Source organism: Furipterus horrens, unplaced genomic scaffold (assembly GCF_987537825.1).
Source record: "Furipterus horrens unplaced genomic scaffold, mFurHor1.1.pri manual_scaffold_1, whole genome shotgun sequence".
In the NCBI taxonomy this organism is placed as follows: domain Eukaryota; kingdom Metazoa; phylum Chordata; class Mammalia; order Chiroptera; family Furipteridae; genus Furipterus; species Furipterus horrens.
Window position 1 is genome coordinate 61168125 of NW_028327171.1, and position 26346 is coordinate 61194470.

The window sequence follows — 26346 nt, forward strand, 5'->3', positions numbered from 1 at the left end:
AAACCAATGATTTAGACCAATTCACTCAGTGTAGAGATGAAAAATCTTGGAATTTTAACTGACTCAGCACAAATCAACAGGCATAGACTGACAAACCTATGAAGCCCAGAGAATGTGCTAGAATGACCAGGCTGGCATCAGCTGCGTTGATCACCGGTCTCTGCCCTGTCCTATCCACCCTCAGTAATCAGAAATACTGAGTTAAATTTGGTGACAATTAGTATTTCCTTTTCCCTATGTCACAAAAAAGCCTAACTCAGATTAATGTAATTAACTTATTTACTACTATAAAATGAAGAAATCAACATAGATCACATGTCATGATGGCAACCTGTTTGTGCGATCTGGTTTTACAGAATATGGTATAAGGTGTTCTCTTCAGTTCTTAAAAAAAAAGGAAAAGACAAAATCAGATAACTGACAAGTTATGTTTCATAATTCAAGAAGGTTTAAACAAGAAGAGGTGCTTGCAGTAAGTAATGCTATGTATGCAACAGAAAGGGGCCAAAACACACAGGTGGCCATCGTTCCTGACACATATGCTGACCCAGTCACCATGCTTCAAAAGTGCTTCAGTCAAGAGTGTCTGGATGCAGCTATGGGTCTTTTCCTCTCTGTTTATAGACCATACATAGCTTAGCTCATGTGGACTAGCCAATGTAGGGTGTCACGCAGTCCTGTCTGATGTGAAACATATGTCTACAGAAGTAGTAAGAAAAAGCCAAGCACAGACCAGCCCTGACTCAGTCACGATACAATGAAGGGAAAAAGAACTGCAGACACGTCTCTCGCCCTCGTTGTGTCTCTCTCAGGTCCTGCCAACAATGAGCTGCTTGTTTCTCCTATTTCCCAGAAACAGTATTAGCCGTCCAACAAGGTCAGCAAAAAAAAAGAGCAGCTTTTCACTTCATGGTGCATTTGATTCCAAAAATCTGTAAAGTATTAAACTAAGAAGTTGCACTATCCCAGCTTCACACTGAGTCCTTTCTTCCAATTCAGGGTGAGAATCGCTGTAAGGAAATTTCTCACCAGCTCAGTTGATAAGGCCCAGAGCACTGGGATATATGTGCGTTCAGCCCCACTTTTGCAGCCTCACGGTTTCAGGCCTTCAGATCACTCCCAGGTGCCCCAAAACTTGACAGGTGGACCTTCAGTTTCTCAGATGCCCCGATCTCTTCTGGTTTTAGACTTGTAACTCAAGCTGCATTTATTTCACAGGAAACCTTGAATTTTTAGGATCAGGAAATGAGTTTCCTACTTGCTATCCTTTCTGCCCATCCGAACAGCAATGTGGTCAACCTACCAGTGGTGCAAGAATCTGGCAACTCTGCTCTCCTAAGTGTAAAGAGGTTAATGCTTATAGCACGAGTTTTTACGTTTTCCTAGCAAATGCGTTACCTAAAATGTCTATTTTATTGGCATTTAGAAGAGTTAGACATCAGTTGTCATCACTGTAATATTTCCATAACTAGCAAGAAAAAAAAAAATCTTATCTTTCTGGCATGTTGATTTCTTCTGGATCCTTTTGCTGTAAAGAAATCATATTTCTTTCACTGAAAGCAACACCAGTATGTGCTACTCAGATTCCATCTGATTTCAGTGATATGTCCAGATTTCTCAGAAGTGGCCTGTGGCAGGAAGCACATTGATGAAGCTAGTGACTTTAGGCAAATAATGACCTAACTTGGGGGGGTAAAAAGAGGAAATTGGGAGTTTCACTGTGCTGCTTCACAAAGTTATCTTTGTGTCTTTGAATTTAATGCCATGGCCTGGCAATAGCAGCAAAACCAGAACTGTTTTATCTCCAGACAATAGGTATACTTTTACTCCAGCAGGAAATGGAAACTCTGATTCATGCACTTATTTTCATTAGTCAGGAGAGAGTTGACTGTAGCTTTTTATTGGTTAGCTTTCCTGAATGGTTTTAAAACTACTCCAGGTGCAAAGTGTGGCGACCCAAGTTAAATATCAGAAAATGAATCTACAGCTGTTTTCCACAGAAGTAGAGAAAAATTTGCCAGTGTGGGCCACTGGTGTTTAATCTGTTTTCTTTTCATAACATGCCATTTCAATAAACATCCTTATTATTTAAAGAGCTAATAGAGCAGACTCTATAAGAGACAGTCAGTGGACTTTAATGACTGATGAAAGAGAACATGCAATTAGTAATCAAACCTGGGAAAATTATCAGCTTCACAAGAAGTCATAGAAATGCAAATAAAAGCCATTTTTCAGCAATCAAATCAGGAAACATAATAATGTGATGTGAGTGTTTTTCATGGGGCTGGGAATAATGAGTGGGGGGTGGGGGACAAAACAAAAATTAAATTGGAGGTAGCAGGATTAAGAATTTTGGTAAAATGACATGTCAAATTTTAGGAATTTGGGCATATGCATTTTGAGGACTGTGCCCTTAGCTCTAATAGGATTTCTAGTGGCCTCCAAAAGTTAATTACCTTTGAAATTCAAAAGTATCAAAGTACTAATAATAGTGGTGTTTGGATGGTAGGACTGCCATTGAATGTTTTCAGTGTTCTTTCTGCAGTTCATTTAACTATTCGTTCCCCAGATATCTGCAGGTGCAAGGCACTGCTTCTAGGTGCTAGAGATATTCACAAACAAGGTGGAAAGGTCCTGGCCCTTTGGGAGTGTGTGGTCTAGTGGGGAGACAAACAACAGCAAATATATCAGCATAATTCTAGGGCTAAGGGCTTGGAAGAAACAAACATGGAACTAAAATATTCCCTCACTTATCGCGGGTATTACGTTCTAGACCCCACCCCACCCCCACCCGCGATAGGTGAAAATCCACGAAGTAGGAACCTTACATTTATTTTAGTATTTATATATATTTTAATGCTATATAAACCCTTCCCACACACTTATAAACCATCCCCAGTCCCTTATTAACCTCTCCCACTCCCTTATTAACCTTTTCCACACTTTTATAAACATTACTTATGTTCTCAAACATATTCTACACTCTTAAACCTACATAACTTTAACAACATACGTATACGGTACTGCAAAATCCCGCGATATAGCAAAAAATCCGCGATAAATAATTAAATATAATATTTTTTAAAATCCTGTGATACAGTGAGGCCACGATAAGTGAACCGCGATATAGAGAGGGACTACTGTACTTCAGTCACGGAAGTTAAGGAAGACCTCTCTGAGGAGGTGATATGTGATCTAAAAAAATCTGAATAAAGTGCGGAAATCAGTGTGGGGGCCAATCTAGGATGAGGAATAATAAAGGCAAAAGTCCTAAGGTGGGCTCGAAGCAACTGTGCGAAACAGGGTGGGCCACGTGGCTGCGGAGCAGAGAGGAAGGGACCAGGGCCCGTGGGCCTCATAGCTGTGTTGAGCACTGTAGCTGGCCTCTATCCCAGCGCGACACAGTCTCCTTTTGACTCCCTGCTCTGACTGCATGGGAAACTGCCAGAGTAATTCATATACTACGGTAAAATGAAAAATTCTGAAAAAATGCAGAGATGCAGAAATTTGGGGGGTACACTCCTTGTGGTCAGTGTCTGTGAGCTGTTGTCTCTTCAGCCTGTGAGGGGGTTCAGGGTCACCTTTCAGGAAGAAAGGAATAAGGTTTAGGTTGGGAGTAAGGGAAGTGGAATCCAAAACAGCTCTGCTTTAAAACACTTAAAAGGAGATTCTGGCCCCAAGCAAAACAAAACAAAAACCTATAACTCTAAATTTTATTTGGAAGAGTGTGCCAAAGGGTTCTATTCTTTAAAAATAAAATTTTTTTAAAAATTCTCACCCAAGGATATGTCTATTGATTTTTCAAGAGAGAAGAAGTGAGAGATAGAAACATCGATGTGAGAGAGAAACATCAATCAGTTGCCTCCCATACACGCCCTGACTGGGTCCAAACTCACAACCCAGGCATGTGCCCTGACCAGGAATCAAACCCACAACCTTTTGGTACACAGGACGACACTCCAACTAACTGAGCAACACGGCCAGGACAGGGGTTTAATTCTTGAACACAAAAACAAAAGACACAACAACAACAAAATCTGCAGCTTGGGATGTCCTAAGTTAATCCTTGACTCACACCAGGCATGTGGTGGACCCTTGTTCTGGTCTCCAGCGATTCCTGGATGGTGCTCTGAGATCATGCCATCACCCAGTGTTTAGGGAGTTTACAGAAAACCTATCTCTAAAACTCTTGGTGTTCACTGTTGAGAGATTTTTTTGAGGACTGTTCCCTAAACCACAGTAAATAAATCATTTATGGGGAATTAAGAGGGAGAATTCCATCTTAAGCACCTAAACGTGGAAAAATTAGATTTCTCCTCATCACCAGGCAGGCCTTTAGCTCATGCTTTGACTTCTGTAATTAGATGTATTGCCCTCTTTGCAAGAGTCTCCCAAATCTCAAAGCCAAATATGCAGACACTTCTAACAACCACATAGGGTCAATGGTATGTGTGGTTTTCCTTGGCTAATATAATAATAAATTTTCTTGGCCACACAGAGAGAGAGAGAGAAAGAGAGATAAGCAAATATGGCAAATCACAATTAACAGCAAATCTGGGCAAAGAGTGCATGGGAATTCCTTGTACTGTACTTGAAACTCTTTTCTAAGTTTAAGATTATTTCAATATAAAAAGTAACATAAAAATTTTTTAAAAAATTAAAAAAAAAAAAAAACTTCCCCATACACACCTTAAACTCTCTGGCAGGTGGAAATTCTCTAGCTGGCAGAGTCCAGAGAAACTGCATTGCATATGGGTCATTGTCCTGTGGCGGTATTTATCTCTGAGAAAACCCTACTCAACAATGGCTTTGAGCACTGACTGGGGGTTGTAATATGTGCTACATGATTCTGATACCTCACATGCACTGTTCCTTCCAGCCTCCCTACTGCCATCCCCAACCCCAATTGCTAATGTAGAAATACTTCTGGATGAAGGTGGTCAAAAGACACAAACTTCCAGTTATAAAAAAACTAAATCCTGGGGATGTAATGTACAGCATGGTGACTACAGTTGATAACACTGTATTGTATATTTGAAAGCTGCTAAGAGAGTAGACCTTAATAGTTCTCATCACAAGGTAAGTTTGTAACTATGTGTGGTGATGCATGTTAACTAGATTGATTGTGGTGATTATTTTTGCAATATACACATATATTAAATTTATATATTTACATTGTATATCTAAAACTAATATTATGTTGTATTTCAATTAAATTTCAATTTTTAAGAAAAAGGGGGGAAAAATCTCATTTTTTCTAAAACAGAGAACCTGGGAATACAGGGTTCTCTACGGGACTGGTTGGGTTGGTCTTTCAGAAGAAACAGCTCTGCACAGCTATGCCTGACAAGACACTGGACTACAAATTACAGGTTTTCTTGGGGGGGCGGGTGGGGGGTGGGGGGGACCTGGGCTCCAAGTGTTAGTTGACCATAAAGCTTGAGGCCCTGTGGTGAAAGGCCCTCACTTCCTAGGGTCACAGCTGAAGAAACCTTTCCATGTTGGCATTCTTTTTTTTTTTTTTAACCCTCACCTGAGGACATGCTTATTGATTTTAGAGAGAGTGGAAGAGAATAAAACATCAATCCACTGCCTTCCACATGTGCCCCAACCGGGGACCGAACCTGCAACCTAGGCATGTGTCCTGGTTGGAAATTGAACCCATGACCTTTCGGTTTACAGGGCAATGCTCCAAATGAGTCACATCAGCCAGGGCCATGTTGGCATTCTTAATAGAAGGAAAAAATGGACAAGCTAAGGAGGGTAGAGTCACAGCTGGAGAAGGACCTAGCAAATACAAACATATGGAAGCATGTTCCAGGAAGGAATGCCTCAAGCCAAAGCCATCCTGTTTTAATACAGTTTGGACCCTAAAATTCCCTCAAATTGCAGGAGCGGGAAATGTGCTTAAAACTGGAGTACAGGCAGAGGAGAAGACATACACAAGCAAACGAGACAAGTGGGGCTCAAAGGGACATCTCGTGTTCTCAGTGTACCAGGCAGTCGCAACAGGAAAGCAACATGAGTGATAAAGGCTTGAGTCCAGAACCTTCTATGTGCAGCTGCCCCAAGCCTTCATTTTATTAGGATGGCATGATCCAATTCCATTTGGGGAGAAATTATAGTTCCATTCTAAATAATTCGGGCATTGTGGCAGTAGATAAGAGTGGAAATAGAGTATTTTTCTTGATAGTTAAAGTGTGAGCTTTGAAGCAACAAAATGAAAGTCTTGGGAGCCAGGACTAAATCAGCCACACTAAAAATTGTTTTACTGTATTTTTTCCATCTCTGAAAATATTTAACTCTTGGCAAAATTAAAAACTCGCAACTCACTCTTCACTGGTGTCTGAGAAATATAATACTGGAAAGGAAAAGGACGAAAATAATATGGAATGAAATGCATGACATGTAGTACTGGGAAGAAAAATAACTTCAAATGAAACTTCCATTTATGGTTTAGTCAAAAACATATGGATGTGCGAGCTGAAAAACAGAGCCAGTGGGAAAGCTAGGTGCTGGTTAAAAACACACTTTTTGAGGCAACTAGAAATCATTTTTTGTAAAAGAAAGTAACACCCCAAACAAATCCCCCCCCAACATATACAAAGTGCATCTGCCTACAATTACTTGTTTAGTTCCATAAAAACAAACCATGTCAAAACTGTATTTCAAAAGGAATTCTTCTACTTTACCAAAAAATATTCCAAAGAAACTGGAAAAAAGTGGGAGAATTAAAGGAAGGCACAAAAATTTATGTCCAAGAATTTTATTGCAACATCATTTATAATGATTAAAAAAAAAAAAACAATCAGCTTATATGTCTCTCGGTAGAAGAACTGGTTAAATAAATTTATGGTCGAGTCACATAATGAAATATTGTACACCCATTAACATGATGTAATGATTTATAAAAAGAAATCTTACTAAGTCCATTCATAACTTCAAAAACCTATAAATTAAACAATGCGAATCTAGTTGGTACCTATCAGAATTATAAAGACTAAAAAGTTTGATCATGGACATTATTGGCCAGAATATGGGGAAAGAAGCTCTTTGAGCCACTGTTGCTTAAGAGTATAAGTTGGTGTAACCATTTTGGAGGGAAGTGGTACATCTATAACAACTTCAAATGCACATAACCTTTGACCCAGGTATTTCACCACTGCAAAATTATCTCTACATAAACAGCATATGGCAAAGGATTATGTATAGGGATACACACTGTAGCATTTTTAAAAATATTTTATTTACTTCTTTTCAGAGAGAGGGGAAGGGAGGGAGAGAGGGAGAGAAACATCGATGTGTGAAATATACATACATTGATTGGTTGCCTCTCACACGCCCCCAGCTGAGGACCTGGCCTACAACCCAGGCATATGCCTTGACTGGGAATCAAACTGGCGACCTTTCAATTAGCAGGCCGGCACTCAATCCACTGAGCCACACTACCCACGGCTGTAGCATTCTTAATTATAGCAAACAATCAGAAAAGAACCTAAACATCCAGCATAGGGGACAAGTTAAATAAATTATGGTACACCAAAACAGAGTAAAATATTATATTGGTTTGGCCAAAAAGTTCGTTTAGTTTTTTCTGTAAAATAAAAGACACATTTTTCATTTCCACCAATAACTTTATTAATTTGGATATTTTGAGTATGTTGACTATCTCCTGCGTGGTATAATTTCGATTGTTCTCAGTTAATGTCTCGATGTGATCACTGTCAACTTCAGCTGGTCTACCTGACCGTGGAACATAGTCCAGCAAGAATTCTCCATCGCAAACCACTTTTGACAAAGTCGATCAGCCACAGCACCTTCTCCATACACTGCACAAAATCTTTTTTTGCATTTCAGCTGTGCTCTTACCTTTCTTGAAATACTAAAGCATAATATGCCAAAAATGTTTCATAGTTTCTTCCAACTTCAATATTAAAATGGCTACACAGAAATTCACCAATTTTGGTAAGTTTTTATAAAATGCACTTTGATATGACAGCTGTCACAATACAATCTAACATAATTGTTTTAAATGAAGTTAAAGACAGCCAAGCATGACTAGAGCCATCTTATGGAAAAAAGCAAATGAACTTTTTGGCCAACCCAATATATTGTTAACAAAGAATGAATACATTTAAAAGTCCTAATTTAGAAAGCTAAGATATATTAAGTTTAAAAAGACATACAGCCAAGCATGCATATATGTATGTAGAATATTTCTAGAAAAACAGCTAATTAAACAAAATATATTGTAGAAAAATGGTTATTGAAATTGATAGATGCTCATGATACATGAGTGGGGGGAAAAGGCTACAAAGAAGAATGTAGAGGATTTTCCAACCTATTTTGTTTCTGTTTGTATTGAAAAAAGACAAATAGATTAGAAAAAGTGTAATTTTTGAATGGTCAAATTACAGTGCTTTATACTATCTCACTTTTGTTTTTTCTGATCAGCATTTTCTACAATCACCAAATAGTAATTACATAATGTTGGGAGCGGGGGGGAGATTCTTGAATCTTGCTGCCTCAAATGCACTTAGGATCGTATTTTTTCCTTTTTTTCCCCCTAAAAGCAGCACTTAATGAGAGGCTTTTGTTTTGTTTTGCTGGCTTCTATTATGGTTATTATTTTGCTGACTCCATCACAGAGAATTATTCAGAGTCAAGCGTGGCGGAGCAGCTGTCCCTGACCACCAGCAACTGCAGAACTCTCAGGGCATAAATTTAGACTTCCAGAAAGGAAGAAGAAATCAATCTTACAGTTGATAGGGGTGGAAGAGGTGATGATCACACACACAGGCCAGACAATATCTCTAGGGGCCCCAAATAGGAGACCAAAGAAAAATGTCCAAATGTCACTCGGCACTTACCAATTTGGAACCAATGACTGAATGACAAACCATCCCAGAATCCCTTTGTCTCAAACTTTAGGCAAAATGCTCCACAGCAAAGAAGTTCCCAAGGGCAAACCATGGGAAGTCAGCCAGCAGATGGTACTAAAACTGTCAGAATTATTTGTAAAACTCTCAACAGAGGCCCGCAGCTCGGTGAAGAGATTAAACTCCGTTAAAAATAAATAAATAAATGAAAGTAGTGCTCACAAAGAAGTGACTAAGGAAAAACTTGACCTGGCTTTCACCTCCTTACTATGAGGCTCTGCTCTTCTTTGGGGTATGGGGCGCCCCTCTGGAATCTTAGGACTGCAGAGCCTGACTTTCTAGCCAACTCTTAAGAAGCAAAGTTCAAGGCAGGCTTATCCACTTACCCTGTGAATTTAGACAATTACAGTTCAATAATCTGAATCCCAAACTGAAACATTTCCCTGAGGTTTTTAAGTTTACTTGGTATGACTGGAGTCAAAACTTCCTGGAAAGTGGCTTCAGCATTTACTCACCCACTTGGGCACTTGTTAAACATTCACTCATCCACTGGGTGACAAATGCGAATGCCACAATTAATGTCTGTTTCTGGACAAAGAAACCAGTCTTTGTCCAAAAAATTGGTGAGCATTCTGGAGTTCTTTTCAGGTAACTCAGCTTAAAGACTTAATACCGGAATGGCTTTTTGCCATTTATTATGATGGCATTCTCCAATCACGGTGCTAAAACACACAAATCTATTGTGGTTCCTGTACCTAGTTGATGACCAGAGTCATATGGGCACAAAAAACAGCACCCATTCCCAGACCCCACCCTACATTGTCTAAAACAGGATATCTCAGGGTTGGGGCCCAGGCAGTATTCCTCCTAGCAGCAGCCCATGACTGTTCTTTAGGTAGCAATCAGACTGCTGGATTCTGAAGATGCATGTTTGACAAATGCCCCACGGGATACAACTAGTGCTAGATGGGCCCCAACTTGGAAAAACACTGACCTTAGAGACTAGGAAATGACTTGTTGGCCACAGCCAGACTAGGTCAACTGCCTAAGCTTCACCATTCAAGGTTCTGTTCATATGGCCTATGAAGGGTAGGGGTGGAGTGGCTAGAGCCTTCTCCCTAATACTGAATCTTCCTCTCCCACCATAAAAACTGCACCAAGCAGTTCTCCTTTTTTTTATTTCTAGCTATTATAAAAGCAATATAACCACATTACAGAAAAAATAAAGGGGATCACCCCCAATCTAAAAGTCTTACTATAATCACTATTAACATTTAAAAATACATAACTGATTTATTCTACAAAATGGTGCCCCTGTGCCGCATTAATGCACTTGGCTTGGGGCTAGAAATACACAGATGGAGAACAAAAACTTGTGGGAAAAGAGAAACTGAGCAGTCTTTTAAAAATAAAATTATAATCACAGCATAAGCAATTCTGCCTATTTTATAATATTAGACTGAAATAAAGTTTTCTATGTGCCACATTGTCTTTACAACTATTATTTTAATGGTTAAAAATATATTTATTTTTGTACTACAGGCATTTAATGGGGGGGAAGGCCTATATTATAAATAACACACCTTTTTGAACAGATTTCCAAAAGGTTCATCTAGTATACTACATAAGAATTTTGTCTTGAAGAATATTTTCTTAAGAAAATTGTGGCATTAAACAGTTTTCATGGCTCTTGAGACATCTTATCAAACAGGAAATTTCCTACCTAAACTCATAAATTTCACATAATAAAAGATTCATGAATGTTAAGATAAATAAAATATGCCATGAAAGCACAAGGTTTGTTTCTTTATATACTATTATGTTCTATTTTACTGAACATGGGAACTGAATCAGTTGAGGCCCTGGCTGGATAGCTCAGTTGGTTAGAGCGTAGTCCTAATACATCAAGGTTGTATTGGGGTTAGATCCCCAGTCAGGGCACATACAAAAATCAACTAATGAATGTATAAATAAATGGATCAACAAATCGATGTTTCTGTCTCTCTTTTGTATTCTCTCTCTCTCTCTCCCCACTTCTAAAATTAATAAATTAAAATAAAGAAAAGAATCAGTTGATAATTTGTTTTCAGCATCCATTTCACATAGTCTTTAAAAGCCTTAAAAAAAAAAAGGAACTGTAATGAATTTCCTTTTGGAAAACCCAAAAAACAGTTTTCAATAATGTTGGCTAAATAAGAATAGATTTTGACAACAGATGGCTTCCTCCAATCTAAGAAAAAAATATAATATTGATTTTCTACAGAGTTTAGAAAACTGTTCCTTCTTTTCCTAATCAAAATGCTTTTACACCTGAAACTAATACAAAATAATATTGAATGTAAAAATAAAATTTAAAGAGAAGGGGGAAAAAACGCTTTTTACCAGAATCCTTTCCTCTTTTCCCGTGACCACCAGTCTTCCTTCCCTTCCATAAACACTCACTTTCCACCACCCCAATCCTACCAAAGCTCCATCACCTCTGCCTTCCCTCATAAAGCCTGAAGGTTTTCAGTGCCTTTGGGTTTGTGCATGTGTGTATGTGTGTGTGCGTGTGCTAGTGCACTTTAGGCTAATTTATCCTGCAGAAACCACAAAGTTCAAAAAGTAGTGAGAATATCAAAGCTGGAAAAAACAGTAGCCAAATGTGTCTGCCATGAACTCACCACATAAAGTCAATCAGAAAAAAACACTGGAAAAAGAGAAAAAAAAAATAGAGAGTCTACATATAAATCTGACATTTAACAAACTTTCAGGCTACCTTTCTACATGCTTTAAGAAATGCTAAGGTATTTTATTTGCTTCTGATAAAATGGTTTAAAGTGTCTCTGTACACTTCCTAGAGGGAAGAATGAGCCAACTTAGCAAATAAGCACAGACAAGATTTTCTTTCCATCTTGTCTTGAAAAGCAAGCCCTGCAAAAAAAAAAAGGCCATGCATATGTTTGTAATTTGAAGTACAGATGAAGACAGACCTGGAGGACATTGACTCTGGCCTGGGGGATGGCACACCTTCAAAGGGAGTAAGAGAGAGAGAGAGAGAAAGAGAGAGAGAGAGAAAGTGTGTGTGTGTGTGTGTGTGTGTGTGTGTGTGTGTGTGTGTGTGTGTGTGTGTGTGATATTTTAAAAATTCCTATAGCATGAAAAATACAGTCTGGCTGCACTTAACCACAAGTCTCTAAACCGGTTGGGGCTGGCAGTCTGAGGAAGTTTTTATACAGCCTTTATTTTTCCTGTCCTGTCTGGGAGGATACTGGCACCCCCAGCTGGGGCCTCCTCATTCCAGCAAAGAGGTCATTAATCTGTGACAGGAGTCCAATACACTATAGTTTATAATTGTTAGGATTATCACCAAAAAGGCAAAATTATATGTCACTTTCTCTTGGCAAAAACATTTGAAAACAGTCCTGGCCAGGTAGCTCAGTTGATTAAGAGCGTCATCCCAATATATAAGGTTATGGGTTCGATTCCCATTCAGGGCGCATAAAAGGATCAACCAATGAATGCATAAATAAACGGAGCAACCAGTCGATGTTTCTCTCTCTCCCCTCCTTTCTCTCTCTAAAAATCAGTAAGTAAAAAGTTTTAAAGGTTTTTTCTTTTTTTTAAAAAAAAGGGGGGTATGTTAAGTGGCCACATGACTTCAGCTCCTCACAAACCCCCTGTCAAAGATGTGACAGTTTGAGGAGCCAGGTCATGAGTGTGCGTGCTCCTCTTCAATCCTCACAACTGCCATCTGGGGTTAAAAATCATTCTTATAGTGTGTAAGCAAATGTGTCCAAATAGTAAAAGTTGCAGGAACCATGGCTGAGTTTTCCTGAGGAGGAAGCACACAGGGGCCAGAAACGTGAGAGAAAACCAGGCTACCAGTTAACTATGAGTTGTTGTGTTTTTTTTTTAATTGAATTTACTAGGGTGACATTGAAAATTATATAGGTTTCAGGTGCACAGTTCTATAATTCATCATCTGTGTATTGCATTGTGTGTCACCACCCATCACCATTTATCTTCCTTTTACCCTTTCCTACCTGCCCCCCATTGCCCTCTGTTAACAATGACTTTTAACAAGACATGTTTCCAGGCCTTTCTCTAGTCCAAGTACCAAGGCGCAGACAAAATACTCAAAATAACTTTTATGAGGCAGGTACTCTCATTGCCACCATTTTACAGATAAGGAAAATGAGACTCAGATAGGTTAAACAACAAAAGCAATTCATAAATGTCTAACCTAACAGAAACTCAGTTCTGACTTCAGGTTCTTCCCATGAAGCACTAAACAAAACGGTCCCCAGCCCTCCACCCTACCCTCATCACCACCCTAACGTCCTGATTTCTTTAGCAGCCTCCATTTTCCCCAAGCCCAGTGTTCTATATATTATAACAGGGCCTGTGTAGAGTCTATATCACTTTTTTAACTCCTTCAAAAAATTTTAGTGGTTATTAATAGTAATTAATTATACTGACAACCCATTCAAAAGATCCTATCTGGTTTGTGTTTCCAAAACAAATCAGCTTTCACAAGTGTAGTAATTTCCCCCTTCACTGTGTTACATAAAGGTGAGGATTATAAACAAGTTGTCAGCCCTCAAGGGATAAGCTTTCACCCAGTGGTAATCTCTTCTCTTTACTATCTAAAGTCCTCCAAGGTCTTCCTTCTACTTCCATTCACTGAGTATCTCTGGGGACTCACATTCAAAGATCACTAATCTGCTCAGACAGAATCAAATGGGATAAAACCTGACAGACAACATAATTTGGCAACTACAAAAACAAACATTTCAATTTAAAACTAGACAAAGCTGAAAATAGTTATTTGAAAAAAACTGCAAAAACATCTTGTTTTTTTACATTTTTTCCGTTGTAAAATATTTCATTTTACATCGGCATTTAAAAAGTCAGTGAGTTTAGACCCGCAACAACTCTGCCTTTGCACTAATACTGATGCAGCCTGACAAAGGATGCTCCATTTGTACAAAGTCACTCATACAGGATGTCCTTAAATGATAGGTTTTTTTCTCTCCCCATTAAAATAAGGTTAACTTACAAGCCACATTCTGGGGAATGAGGTGGGCGAGGGGTGCGGAGGGTGGGAACTAAAATATTTCCACCAGATGGCGCTATCCTCACTGAAAGTAATAAATGGTGTTTCTAATTTAAAGCACTTTGCACTCTAACCAGCTGAAAATAAATCTGTTTTTGCTTGAGAGCTTTTGCAATAAACAATGAAACTATCTTCAAACCTAACATTCTATAATTAAATAAAATATAAAATAGAACTTTTCTTTACACAAAGAATAATTATAATAGTAAGAATAAACACTTAATTTATAGCTTATTATGTTCCAGGTGTGGATCTAAAAACTTTACGTATATAAACTTATTTAATCACTTCATACTATAAAAATAATCTTTATTTTTACATATGGAGAAACTGAGGCACAATTTAGTAACTTAAACGAGTCATTAAGCTAGTGATGAACAAAGCCAGGATTCAAATGCTGACAGTTTGGCCCCCAAGTTCATGTACCTAACCTACAGAAAAACATAGAATCCCAATAAAAGAAGATTTATTGATGAATGTATTTATATACATCACTGATTATATCTGAGCTCTAGAAATAGATGAAATAAGCTTATGAAAGGTATGAATTCTATTATCTGATAGAAATGTTATTAACTGTATTTTGACATCATTTTGACACACACATAAATACCTCCCAGTAAAGGGGACATATCACTTAAGTTCACTTATTTGTCAGCTATATTCCATTGAAAAGATCAAACTTCTAGATTTAAGAAGTAGGAGGAGGAGAAGAACATGTTCTGGTCAAAAGGTAAAAAGAGAAAAAAAAAGCAGTTGATGTAAAACAGACATAGAAATTTTGAATCATATTCAAAATATCGATTTTTCTATATGTGTATGTATGCTTATTTATATGACATAGGTAAATATATTTTATAATATATATAAAACAGTGATAAATATTTATTTCTAAAATAATAAAAATAAAATACTACATTCTAAATCTTTAAAACAAGAGGAAGAGAAGAATCTGCTCTTTATATTTTTAAAGATTGATTATAAAGAGTATAAACTACAGACAGACCTATAGCTTAAAATAAAATATTCTGAGTAAATCATTTGTTATTAGCACCGCATTGTGGCCCTAAATTATCCCCATCTTTGGTGCTTACTTTGCATTCCCCATTATGTTTCCATGTATGGGACACAGCTGTGATTCTCTATAGGCTAGCAGCCTACTTTTAATGGGCAAATACTCAAATATTGTTGGAAAACTTCAGAATGTGTGTCTTGAGAAATTTACTGCCCCAATTTATTAGAAATCTGGAAGGTAAGGTATTTTATGGAACCACAGGTAAACTTATTTCAGACATTCAGACTACAATATCTTTAGACATACTTTACCAGCAATGGAGCTTTTAGTGTGGGGGCAGATTCACATGTGCCTACAATATCAAGTTTCAAGATTTAAAGTCCTTTTTTAGTCTATTTCCTACTTGTTGCACAATTTAAAAAAATAAACTCCAGTATTTTATGTACTATCAACACACTAGTGTCTAATATCCATCTGCTGGGGACTAGTTAAGTAAACTAATTATAGCATATCAACATGTTTGGCTATTAGGTAATTTTTTAAAAGAATGAGGCAGCTCTATCTGTACAGACCTAGAAGAGGAAAAAGCAAGGCACCAACGGTGGGTATAAAATACTAACATTTGTATGTGACTGAAAACACTAGTTGATTCCAGGCCATATATATGGGACCAGGGGAATGGCAACCAGAGGAAGACTTACTTTTTAAACTCTTTAAAAGAGTGTTTGAATTTTTTTCAACCAGGTCTGTAAGAGATTTTTTTTCCAATTATAGTAATTATAAAATTAAGATTAATACTTTACAATCAATTTTTAGAATTATTAATGAAAATTAAATCGTTAAAGAAATCTTAAAACTATTCTAATGCTACCTAATGTGTGGTTTCTTTACTACACTTGCATCTGCTATCTTTCTACTTGAACTCTTATATGTTGGGGACAAATGATTCATGGGAAGTTGTGGTTTACCACTGCTGGTAGAGGCATTGAACCATTTTCCTTAATGTGCCCTTTAGACAAATAACACAACAGAGGTTATTCCAAGTCATTTGCTTTTTGGCTATATTTTACATCTGAAAGCTTTAAAATGGTTGGTCCAAACTTCCTGGAAGAACAGACAATATATTTACTTCAAGTTGACTTGAGTCTACTTAAGTTCACACTCGCTTTGACTGAGCCACAATATGAGGGAAGAGTGTCTTGGAAAAGGGCTTCCATTCCTGCAAATTTGAGGAGATTCTTTCTACTCGCTAAAGGTAACTGTTCTGCGTATAAAGCAGTATCCAGATACTTGATCTTAAATGGAAATGTCTGAAAATGGCACCATCTTTTAGAAAACTTTTACATTAACCATCTTATTTTTAGCCTTTGGGGGAGGGGAGAATGACCACAACAAAAGATGATTAGTTCTGTTGCTACAGTATATTCACATCTGATTATCTCTACTGGGCAATTAGCAGAAAATAATCTCTTCTCAAGTCTAAAAATCACACTTAAACATTCAAAATGCAACGACAAGTGAGTCATACTATCCCAGGGCAGGTATGGGGAGGAGCTACCCACAGATTATGTGACGGTGGAACACATTCCAAAATCAAACCAACTTCGGTTCAAGCTCCAGCTCTGCTATGCTAGACTGTGTGACTTTGAGAAAGCTTCCCCTACTATCTATAAATGGGAATGCTGTTACTTGTAGGATTGTTGTGAGGATTTAATGAGATAAAGCAAGGAATGCCTACAGGGTATAAGTTACATATTCTGCAGCCAAAAAAAAAGAAAAAAAAAAAAAAAGGAGGAAGGAAGAAAAGGGATTTTGAAGCCAGAATTGCACCCTTTGGCAGTGTTCAAGGGACCAAATTTGCAGAAAAGACCTAGGTGCCCTCCTTGCTTTAGTCTGAAGATAAGCCTATGTGATTTTTCAAAGAACCTCAATCAAGTCAATTGGACGGGATGCAGGAAATGTAGTGTAAACCCCAGGTAGCCCATCATAAACTGTAGCAGAGGCCAAGAAAAGAAGGCCAAGGTGGTGGAAAGGTAAGGCAGCCAAGTTGCAGGGAAGAAGGCTCTCTGGATGCATAAACAGGTGCTGAGGCAAGCCGACAGAGCTGCTTCTGAGCCCATAGGCCCTCAGTTAACACCTGCATATTCAACTTCGAGTCAAAGCTTGGCTTACCGAGATTTGGCTGAGACACGGCCATGACCCTCTGGGATGCTGGTGTGGAAGTGGCAGCAGGGTGGAGGCTCATATGATTCAGGGGCTGATTCATCACCTTCCTAGGGTCTTGCCACGTGGTGATTTTTTCTATGTGACTAAAAGAAGGAAAACAATTATCTTTTTAATTGTCAGCATCATTATCATTATCGCCATCACCAATAGCAGCACAACAGTTAAATGACTTTGGCTCTTCTTTCCTTAAGATCTGCTTACAAGCAGCTGACACATTCTACTTGTTTTCATCCAAGGTCAGTCCACTTACCTTCAGTCTAAACTGGGCCACACTGGGATTTTGCAGGTGACTCTCTGAACACCAGCCCATTGCTTAGCCGTCCCAGATGCCCCTACAGGCAAAAACCCTCTCAAGGGTTTTCTGCCTTAGTAGGGACAAACAAGCCCCAGCATACCTCCCAATGTCCCATGGACTTCATCACCATCCTAACACTGGGACACCATGGTGTGAACTCCTCTCCACACACAAGGCCAGCCAACCCTCCCACACTCAAGGCTCATATAATTGACATAATGAGGACACCTCCGCCTATCCTCAGCCAAAGACCGGACCTTTGAAACCAACCTCAAAAACATAACATGACTGAGCTCTTGGTAAGAGTAAGGCACTGTGAGGTACACATAGATGATACATAAAACCCTCACCAGACCTATGCCCTACTGTGCAAGGTAACTGTGCAGCTGAAAATGGAAGTAGCTGGAAGTTAGTACAAGAAGGCAGGAGAGAGCCAGATTATAGAGAAACCTAGACATTGAGGCATGAAGGTTTCTGGAGGAGAAGACATAAGGCTTTGGGTCATATACAACTTCCAATATTTGTTACTATGAGTTAATCTCAAAGAAAGTAGCACAGCATAAACTGCTGCCCAGGGTTTCTAGTTATGCCTCCCTCCCTCCAGACCACATCAGGAATCATTCTGGGTGCCTTATATAAACGCTGTGCCACTCCATGGGCTCTATCTTTTCTTGAGAGGTCATTATGTTTTTCTTTTAAAGATGAGCATACTTATCTGGTGCCACAACTTTGTTTTAGGAACTGTATCAGAGATATTTCTCTATTTATCAAAGACAGCAAACTGATAGCAGAAACTGAATGTCAGTCCTTTGTTCTAGGCGTTACAACTAGGCTTGACTCTCCCAAATCTATTGGCAATGTCAACCCCCAGGCACTACTGACCCTCCTAGATCCACATGAAAGGGGACAAGATAGCTCTCTCCATTTAAACACACTTGCATTATGAATAACAATAGCCTCCTTTGGAAACAACTATTAACCGTGCTTGTACTTCCTTCTCTTCTGCTTCTGTTTCCTCACTTTTAAATGCTGCCCCTGCTAAAATCCCTCATTAAATTTCTTCATTCCAGACTGGAAGTTATCGCCAAGGGAACCCGTCCATTGCCTTGACTGAAAACTTGGACCTTGTCCCAAAAAAGCCTTCAAATGAGTGTGAGCTTTAAAAAAGGGGGTGGGGATCAGCCATGGTAAAATGGCAAAATTCAGTTAACTTCTGAGTTTCACTACTGTAGAAGCCATCAGCTGTCTTTCAAATATATCCTCAAAAATGAACTGGGATAAAATCAAAGAACCAAACTATCTTTAAAAATTTTTTAAATAAAAGAGAAAGAGACTAAACAAAAGAGATCAGAATCAATTACCTAAGCATAAAAATATGAAAAGAAACAATGGTCTTAGTTATGCCTTCAGTTGAACAATTGTAATTCTGTTTAAAGCTTTCATAAAGTCCTGTCAACTTTTGGTCCTATGGAAACTCATAGCCAGCTGGGGGGGGGGGGGGGGGGTTAACAGGCCTTCAGACTGAGAAACCAATGGAGGAGGATGTCAAGGCAAACCTGCTTTAGCCAAGTAATTAGAGCTAAGAAACCCTTTGACTAAACTATTCCTTCAGGACCCATACTATTAAAACTTGCTTTCCACAGTAGGCATATCTTGCATACTTTTCCCCTATGGTACCAGAAGGGGAGGAATCATTTCATTCTCTCTGTCATGAGCCTTTCTTAGACCCTCTGACACCATGGATATTGATGCTGTGCTAGAACCTGAGCATAGCCTGGTTGAGATGGAGTGATACACATGGAACGGAAGAACACATCTGCTGTGGTCAGACATTCAGCTACTACTCAGTAGTAGGAATAATACAGGAGCCGGAGCGATACTTTTCCAAATGTTGGTTCCCCATTCTGCCATTCTGAACAAGTAGGTTGTGAGTCAACAATATTGTGATAATTATGTATGGTGCCAGGTGGGTACTTGAAATATTGGGGGGTGAGGGGCACTTTGTAAAGTATATGATTGTCCAACCACTATGCTATACACCTAAAACTAATACAAAATAATGTTGACTATAAACTCTGATTAAAAAAATAAAATAGCCCTGGCCAGTATGGCTCAGTTGGTTGGAGCTTAGTCCCATAGACCACGGGGTTGCAGGTTCAATATCCGGCCAGAAGGCAATCAATCTCCCTCCCTCCCTTCCTTTCTTCCTTCGTTCCTTCCTTCCTCTCTCTCTCTCTTTCTGAAAGCAATGGAAAAAATGCCCTCAGGTGAGGATATAAAAAATAAATAAAGTAAATAAGTATAAAAAATAAAAAACAACAAGTGGTCTGTGGCTCCGGGATCTGGGGAGAGCAGGAAGCCCCATACTCCAGTGGTAAATGAACCGAGTTTGTCTAAGGATGGCCATCGAGGCGGGCTGTCCTCCTTCCCCTGAGACAGAGTGCAGGGCTTTCTGGACAAACTCTCTGGCCCTCATTCCAACAGGTCTGACCCCAAAGCTGTACAACTCCACCATGACTTCAAGTCCCAGAACTGTCCCAGGACCGTGGGAGCCTCCACAGCCCACCCTTTATACTCCACATACCGCCAAGGCTTTTAAAGCTTTGCTCCCAGAGGATTTGTTAATTAAAAGTGTCACTCACAGTATTTCCCAAAGACAAAAGGGAGCCTTTCTTAAGTGAACAGTTCTCCTTGCTCTGAAACAACTCTGAGAAGAAAGCCACTCAAACTCCCAGCCTCTGCAGACCTGCCAACAGGACACCAGCTCTGCCCTGGGGCTTGGCTTATATGAGGGTGTCCAGGGTGGCTCTCAGTCTAAATGCCAAATGTAAGGGCATTACTCACAAGAACTTAATACATTGCTGATGATTTGATTTGAAAACTCAATTCCCCTATTGTTCAAATCACATAGCACCCCTCACCCCATTCCCAAATGTAGGATAGACCGTTCTGCCTTACACGCTGCTGTCTCATCTCAACTCCCTCTCTGAGTTAAGTGAGTCATTTCCTTTCTTGTATTTCTCAGCGTAACCTTACTGCTTGCCAGGACCCACAGTTTAGCTAGATTAATCCCCACTTCCCTGCTACTCCCACCTTCTTCCTGATTTCACTCCCTTGCTAAATCTACTGCAAGAAAATCTCTCTCTGCCATCTTTAAAAGCCTAATTTTTCTTGGAAACTTATATATATATAAATAAAAGAAAAAGTATTAAAAAGGGAAAAAGGATACCAGAATATTTATGCTGATATTCAATTGCTCATTGGTGATTTATTTTTCCTTATCTAAACTCCTCTGTACTTCCCAGGTTTTTAACACTGACTATGTATTGTTTTCATAACCAGTAAAAACAAAAACACTCATGAAGGTACAAAATGACAAAAAGGAAAATGACGAATATCTGTCTTCATTTGGCCAAAGTAAGAAGGGAAATGGAATCAATTACCAGGCTCCATGTTGTTTATAAAGAAAAAAGAACATCAGTTCCTAAGGGAAAGAAATTATTGCAGGGTTTCCCTTTGAAGCCCAGGGTGTGTGTGGAGTAAACGTTGCCTGTAATGAAGATAATGGGGGTGGTCTTTTCCTATTGCCTTTGAGGGTCCCTCTAACCATTGCTTCCCAGACTGCCTTCTTCTTTCAGCCACAGCAAGAACAAGACAAATCTTCACCTCCAGCCACATGGGCTGCAAGTGCTTAGAGAGCTGCCTAGGCTGGAGAAGAGCTTCAGTTGCCTGGAGACAAAAAAGGTGAGCACTTATCTAATAAAACATTTGCCTGGAAATGGTAGCTTATGGAAAATTGTGATGTGTGAAATAATTTTTCTTTCATGGATTAATATGTTCTTCAATAAGGACACATACTTAAAAAGTCATTTATTTATTAAAGAAATTCTGTGTTTGGAGTTAAAATGTCACTGAAATCAGTGGTGGGAGGGGCAGCGTTACCACTGTCCCAATCACCATTCCCTCTGTGCCTGGCTGCTCCCACCAGCCTCCATGAGATTGTTAATTTAGCTCCTCTTTCCTCCTCTTGGGCCTCCTGCATGACCTTTCACCTAGATGATTGCAAAGGCCTCTAGGCTTCCCTTCCTCCAGCCTTTAGGGTTCTCCTCCCACCCTCCACCCCCTCCCCAACCTATCTGACAACCTGTTCTCTACCTCACCTCCAGACTCTCATCCCAAATACAGGGAGGATATTCAGTCACCCCTGGGCCCTTGGTCCGCATTGCCCAGGAAATAAATAGAAGTCCTACTCACATAGGCATCTTCCGAAAAGACAGTCTCTTGTGAGACACTGTGGGCTCTGGAAGACCATACAGTCGACACTGTAGGCTCTGGAAGATCATACAGTCTTGGAGTCACATTTACTTACCTGAGTTTTAATGCTAACTCTGACCTTGCGTGACCTGAGTGAGCCATTTAAGCCATTCTAGTCTCGGCACCTGTTTCCATTAAACGAAGTAAAAATATTAACAAACACACCAAGGTTCCTCGCTGTGAAGGTAAAACAGGTCTGTTCTGGGAAACTGCAGATTTCCTGATCAGTTCACATGTCTCCCCTTCCCAGGAGTGAATGCATGGAAGGCAGTTCCAGCATTCCAAAGGCTGGCAACACTTGGTTCAAGTTTATTCAACAAGCACAGATAGTATTCCTATTGTGCACAATGTACTAGGTAGGTATAAAAAGGAAAAGAATTCTGTAAAAACAAAACCCTGACTAAGAGCAAAACCATTAAAGGCAAAGATAAAATCTTATCTGTAAAAGTAGAATCCACAGGCTTCTCAGAGCCCAGGAAAAGGCCTAGTGTTTTTGGATGAATTTACCCTCCAGTTCATGACCTATTACACCAACTTTATGGAAGGAAGCCACATAACAAAGACTTTCTGAAATAGAGTAGGCCTATGTAATACATTTTGTATTGCTGGAAGCATACAAAGATATAAAAATAGGAATGATTACAAATGCTTAATTTTGAAAGAATTTAGAGTTCATAGCAACATAAGCTGCTTGCTTATTTCTATGGGCAAAGATTTCATCTTCAAATGTAAGACTTTTTCTTCTCTTTCTCTCCACCCTCACTTCTTTAATATATTATTAGTTTCACATTAGTGTCAAGACAATACTCAGAGCTCCCTACCATCACCAGAGCTGTAGGACAAGATTTCAGAAGAGCCTCTAACCTGCCTGTTCTTCTCTAGCACATCTTAGAGAGGTAGTTAGAGAACCACACCAATGAAATGGAAGTTAAAGGCAGCCTGGCTGACTGGTTCAAAACTCAGTCCACATTCAGTAACTCTTGGCTTCATCCCCTGACAATCCCAGTTTCTTTGCAACCTCTCCATTCTTGCTTGGGGGTTGCTGATATTTCTCTTCCAAAGGAACATAAGCTCTTCTAATGACAGAAATGACTCGATGGGGCAGAGCTAAGTGTTCTGCCCACAGCAGGTGTCTGAAAAACAATACTGCTCCAAGCTCCCTAAAAATCTTTTTGATTTACTAGGTCAATTCACCACCCTCCTAATGTTATAACCAATGTACATACACTGAAGAGTACTGCTTAAAAAAACTGCTAAAGGAAATAGCTTTGCAATGTGCTTGTTGTGAACCAGTTCAAGTAAGCCCGTCAATGTTCAAAATGAAAACTGAAACAGTCTGGCCTGAGGTCGATAATTTCCCAGGTAGGGCTGGCCAAGTAAATCTGATCACTGTCTGCAGACAACAAACACTATGCCAATGCTTAATCCTGGACCAGGTGGCAAAAAACTTGCCCAAGACTCACATTCAAGTTTTGAAATTTCCCTCCAATTAAAATTAAAATACAAATATGCAAAAGCTGGTTTATATTTTTGTTGTATTTCAGGGATAAATGCTGCCTCTGTTTCAGTTAATTTAAACACACTAGCAGTGTGTTTGTGTTTAAATTTAAAGACCTAGGAAAGCACATCATATCTTACTTATATCTTACATTTCTGTGAGTGGCACCTTCAGTTTTGTTTTGTTTCTTTGCCAGTGGTACTTAGCTCTTCTGACTGACACCAGAAGTGGGTCTTAACCACAAGAACAAAGACAGCTGGCAAGCATAGTTACTAATTCTCCCAGACCCAGACGCACATTCTTTCTCCATATAGTTCCTCTGCTGTCACCTAAAACCAGAACATAGTAGCAAGAGCTGATCACAGCACCCCATCGCCTAGTGGTAGCTCACAGCCCACATGTAAACTGGCAACACCACCTAATTAGTAGCCATTCAGTAAATTGTTTCTCTCTGCTTAACCCTATCAGCTCAGCTGGAAAATGGGGAGTCAGCTCTTGAACTTGGAATACATTGACAATCAGAAATAAAGTGCTGACTCTTCAGCTGACTGAAGCGCTAATAATATTCCATTTCATTTTTAAAACCATCAGTCTTCCTCCCAAGTTATCACCCTTCCTATTGTCACCCCAAAGGATGATTCTTTGCAGCAAAGCAGCTTTCATCACTATAATTGGTTACAATTCTTTTTCTGTTCTGCCCAAATCCTAAACAACACCGTCTCTTGCTAGTCCAATGCATTAGAAGAAAAGACACAAAAGGTAAGAGGCAGGCTGCAAATGAACTAGGCTGACACATCCATTAGCAAAACATACATATCATTCACAGATTAAGTCTCAAAGCTATAAAAACTGACTCGCTTATGCCATACAATACAGGTGATTGTTCACATAACAGAAGCGTGTTGGATAAGAAAGCTCACCCTTCTTTGAAACCACAAGGAATTTATAGTTAAAAGGTTCCGGTCATATTTTCACTTAGGCAGCTCATCAAACATAGCTGCAGTGTATGACACAGAAATAATAACGTGTATATACAGAGGGGACTTTTTAGGATCCTCTTAATAAAAGATGATACAAAACCAGAAGCATTATTTTGGCGCATGCTTCCGGTCTCTACAATTTCAGCATTCTCTGGAATTTCTAATGAATGGCAGGGATTGTATTTTTAACTACCAGGCTCTAATCCTCCACTTCCATCCCAGCCGTGCCAAGAAGCCTCCACTTGTTTAAATTAGCAGCAGTAGCAGCCGCAGCAGCGTGGAAGGTCTGCTAGCACTTCCGGCGCAGCCAGCTGTTGTCCATCGATCTACTCGAATCCCTTCCACTGAGCACTGCGACTTTCTGCAGACTCACTGCTGAACCTGCTCCATCAGGGCAGGAGCTGAGTCAAGCAGACCTGCTGTCCGCCCCTGAGCTCAGTGTGAGCCATCTGAGATGGTAACATCCGCACTTCCTGCCCGGGTTTATTTACCAGCATTTTGTCCCCGGGGTGATAAAGTGCCACACTTCTGGAGAAAACCACTTTGGAAAGCCAGTGACTCATCCACACAGACTGAGGTGTGATTCACTGACCTGACTTAGGAGGGTGGAGCATGAGCCATTGTACTAGAGAACCCAATCGTCCCAGATGAGGTCCCCAACATCACCCAACATAGGCAAACCTGACGTCGCCTCTGGAAACTGAGACAAACTCTTGCTTAACCTCATTTTTCCTATTCCCTGAAAAAGCAAGAAGAAAAAGTAAAGGACTGGGTTTTTGTTTGCTTGTTTGCTTCAGGCCAAGAAGCCTATTAAAGAGCTTTGGCTGTATGGAGATTTTTCTATCAACACTTAGCATTTTTTTCCTCGACTCCTGTCAGGATCAAAAATGCTTCATGTCAGGACCGAAAATGCTATTAGAAGATTTGCAAATCACATGAAGTTTCTTGTGTTGAAACTGAACAACAGAACAGTTTTCTCACTGTTTTATTATTTAAAGATATCAAGTATAAATCATGTACTTGGTATGTGTTTTCCCACTTTCTCCTTCTTCACAAACAAAAATGTGGGAGGGAAATGAGGAAAGTGGAGAAGAGATAAGGGTCTTATGAATGGTGGATTCTAGAATTATCAGTAAGAACTGGAAGACATTCATCCATTTCTTCATTCGAAAAGCATTTATGGTGGAGCTGTATCTTCCGTGGGGATTCAGTTTCAAGATCAGTTTTGGCAAACATGGATGTGGTTAAAATTACCACTGAAAATCCCTTTAATGGCCCATAATGTACACTCTACTAGACTTTCTGTATATTATATTGTTTCTCGGTAAATCCATTACAGCCAGTTCCTCCAGGTTAGGGCATGGTACTGTTTATACAGCCAAACTCCAGATGAAGTGATGCTGTCCCCAAGTACTAGTGCTGGGATTGCTAGATGTGTAGTGTTGAATTCATGCCACTAAGTAGGCATTAGCCCCGAGTGCCTGCGATGTCTTCTGCTCCCTGCATGCAATGTGACAGGAGACAACCTAGCATGGATCCCAGAAGCTGGCAATCAAATTGGTGGAGAGGTAGTAACAATGAGGTTAAAAGAGCTCAGCCCCTATTTTTATTGGTTATTGTAAGTGGTCCAGAGCCTGACTTTCTATCTCAATAGCTGCATGTTAGATACACTCCCCATCAGCTGTGTCTGACATCTGAGAAACAGCTTTCATTTTGTGACCGGTTTTTAAAAGGAGTTTGTTTTCAAACCACTGAGCTACTCTAAATGTTAAAATACTTTGGATATTGTTTTTTCAGGCTCTGCATGCTCAACACATGTTTCAATGTGTTGTTTTTTCAGTTGTTCTTAAATGGGACATTGACACACTGCTTGCCTGCCCCTAAGCCTCTCCAAATATAAAACACCTCAAAGCTAAACCTGCAGCTGCCCTTCTTTCTCTTCCTGCTAATGAGGCCAAATGAATTAAACGTCACCTGCTCAAAAATAAATAAATACATAAATAAATAAAAGGCAAAACCTCCTTAAAACCAAAAATTTATT

General features: G+C 39.4%; 1 protein-coding gene across 1 annotated transcript in view; it reads right to left on the bottom strand.

The window, feature by feature from the left end:
* The window catches only part of WWTR1 (WW domain containing transcription regulator 1), a 128362-nt gene that overhangs the window by 32143 nt on the left and 69873 nt on the right, over window positions 1–26346 (bottom strand). Inside the window, exon 3 of the mRNA XM_090275749.1 lies at window positions 17165–17301. Within this exon, the coding sequence (XP_090131875.1) occupies window positions 17165–17301 (137 nt within the window). The remainder of the gene's footprint in view (window positions 1–17164; window positions 17302–26346) is intronic.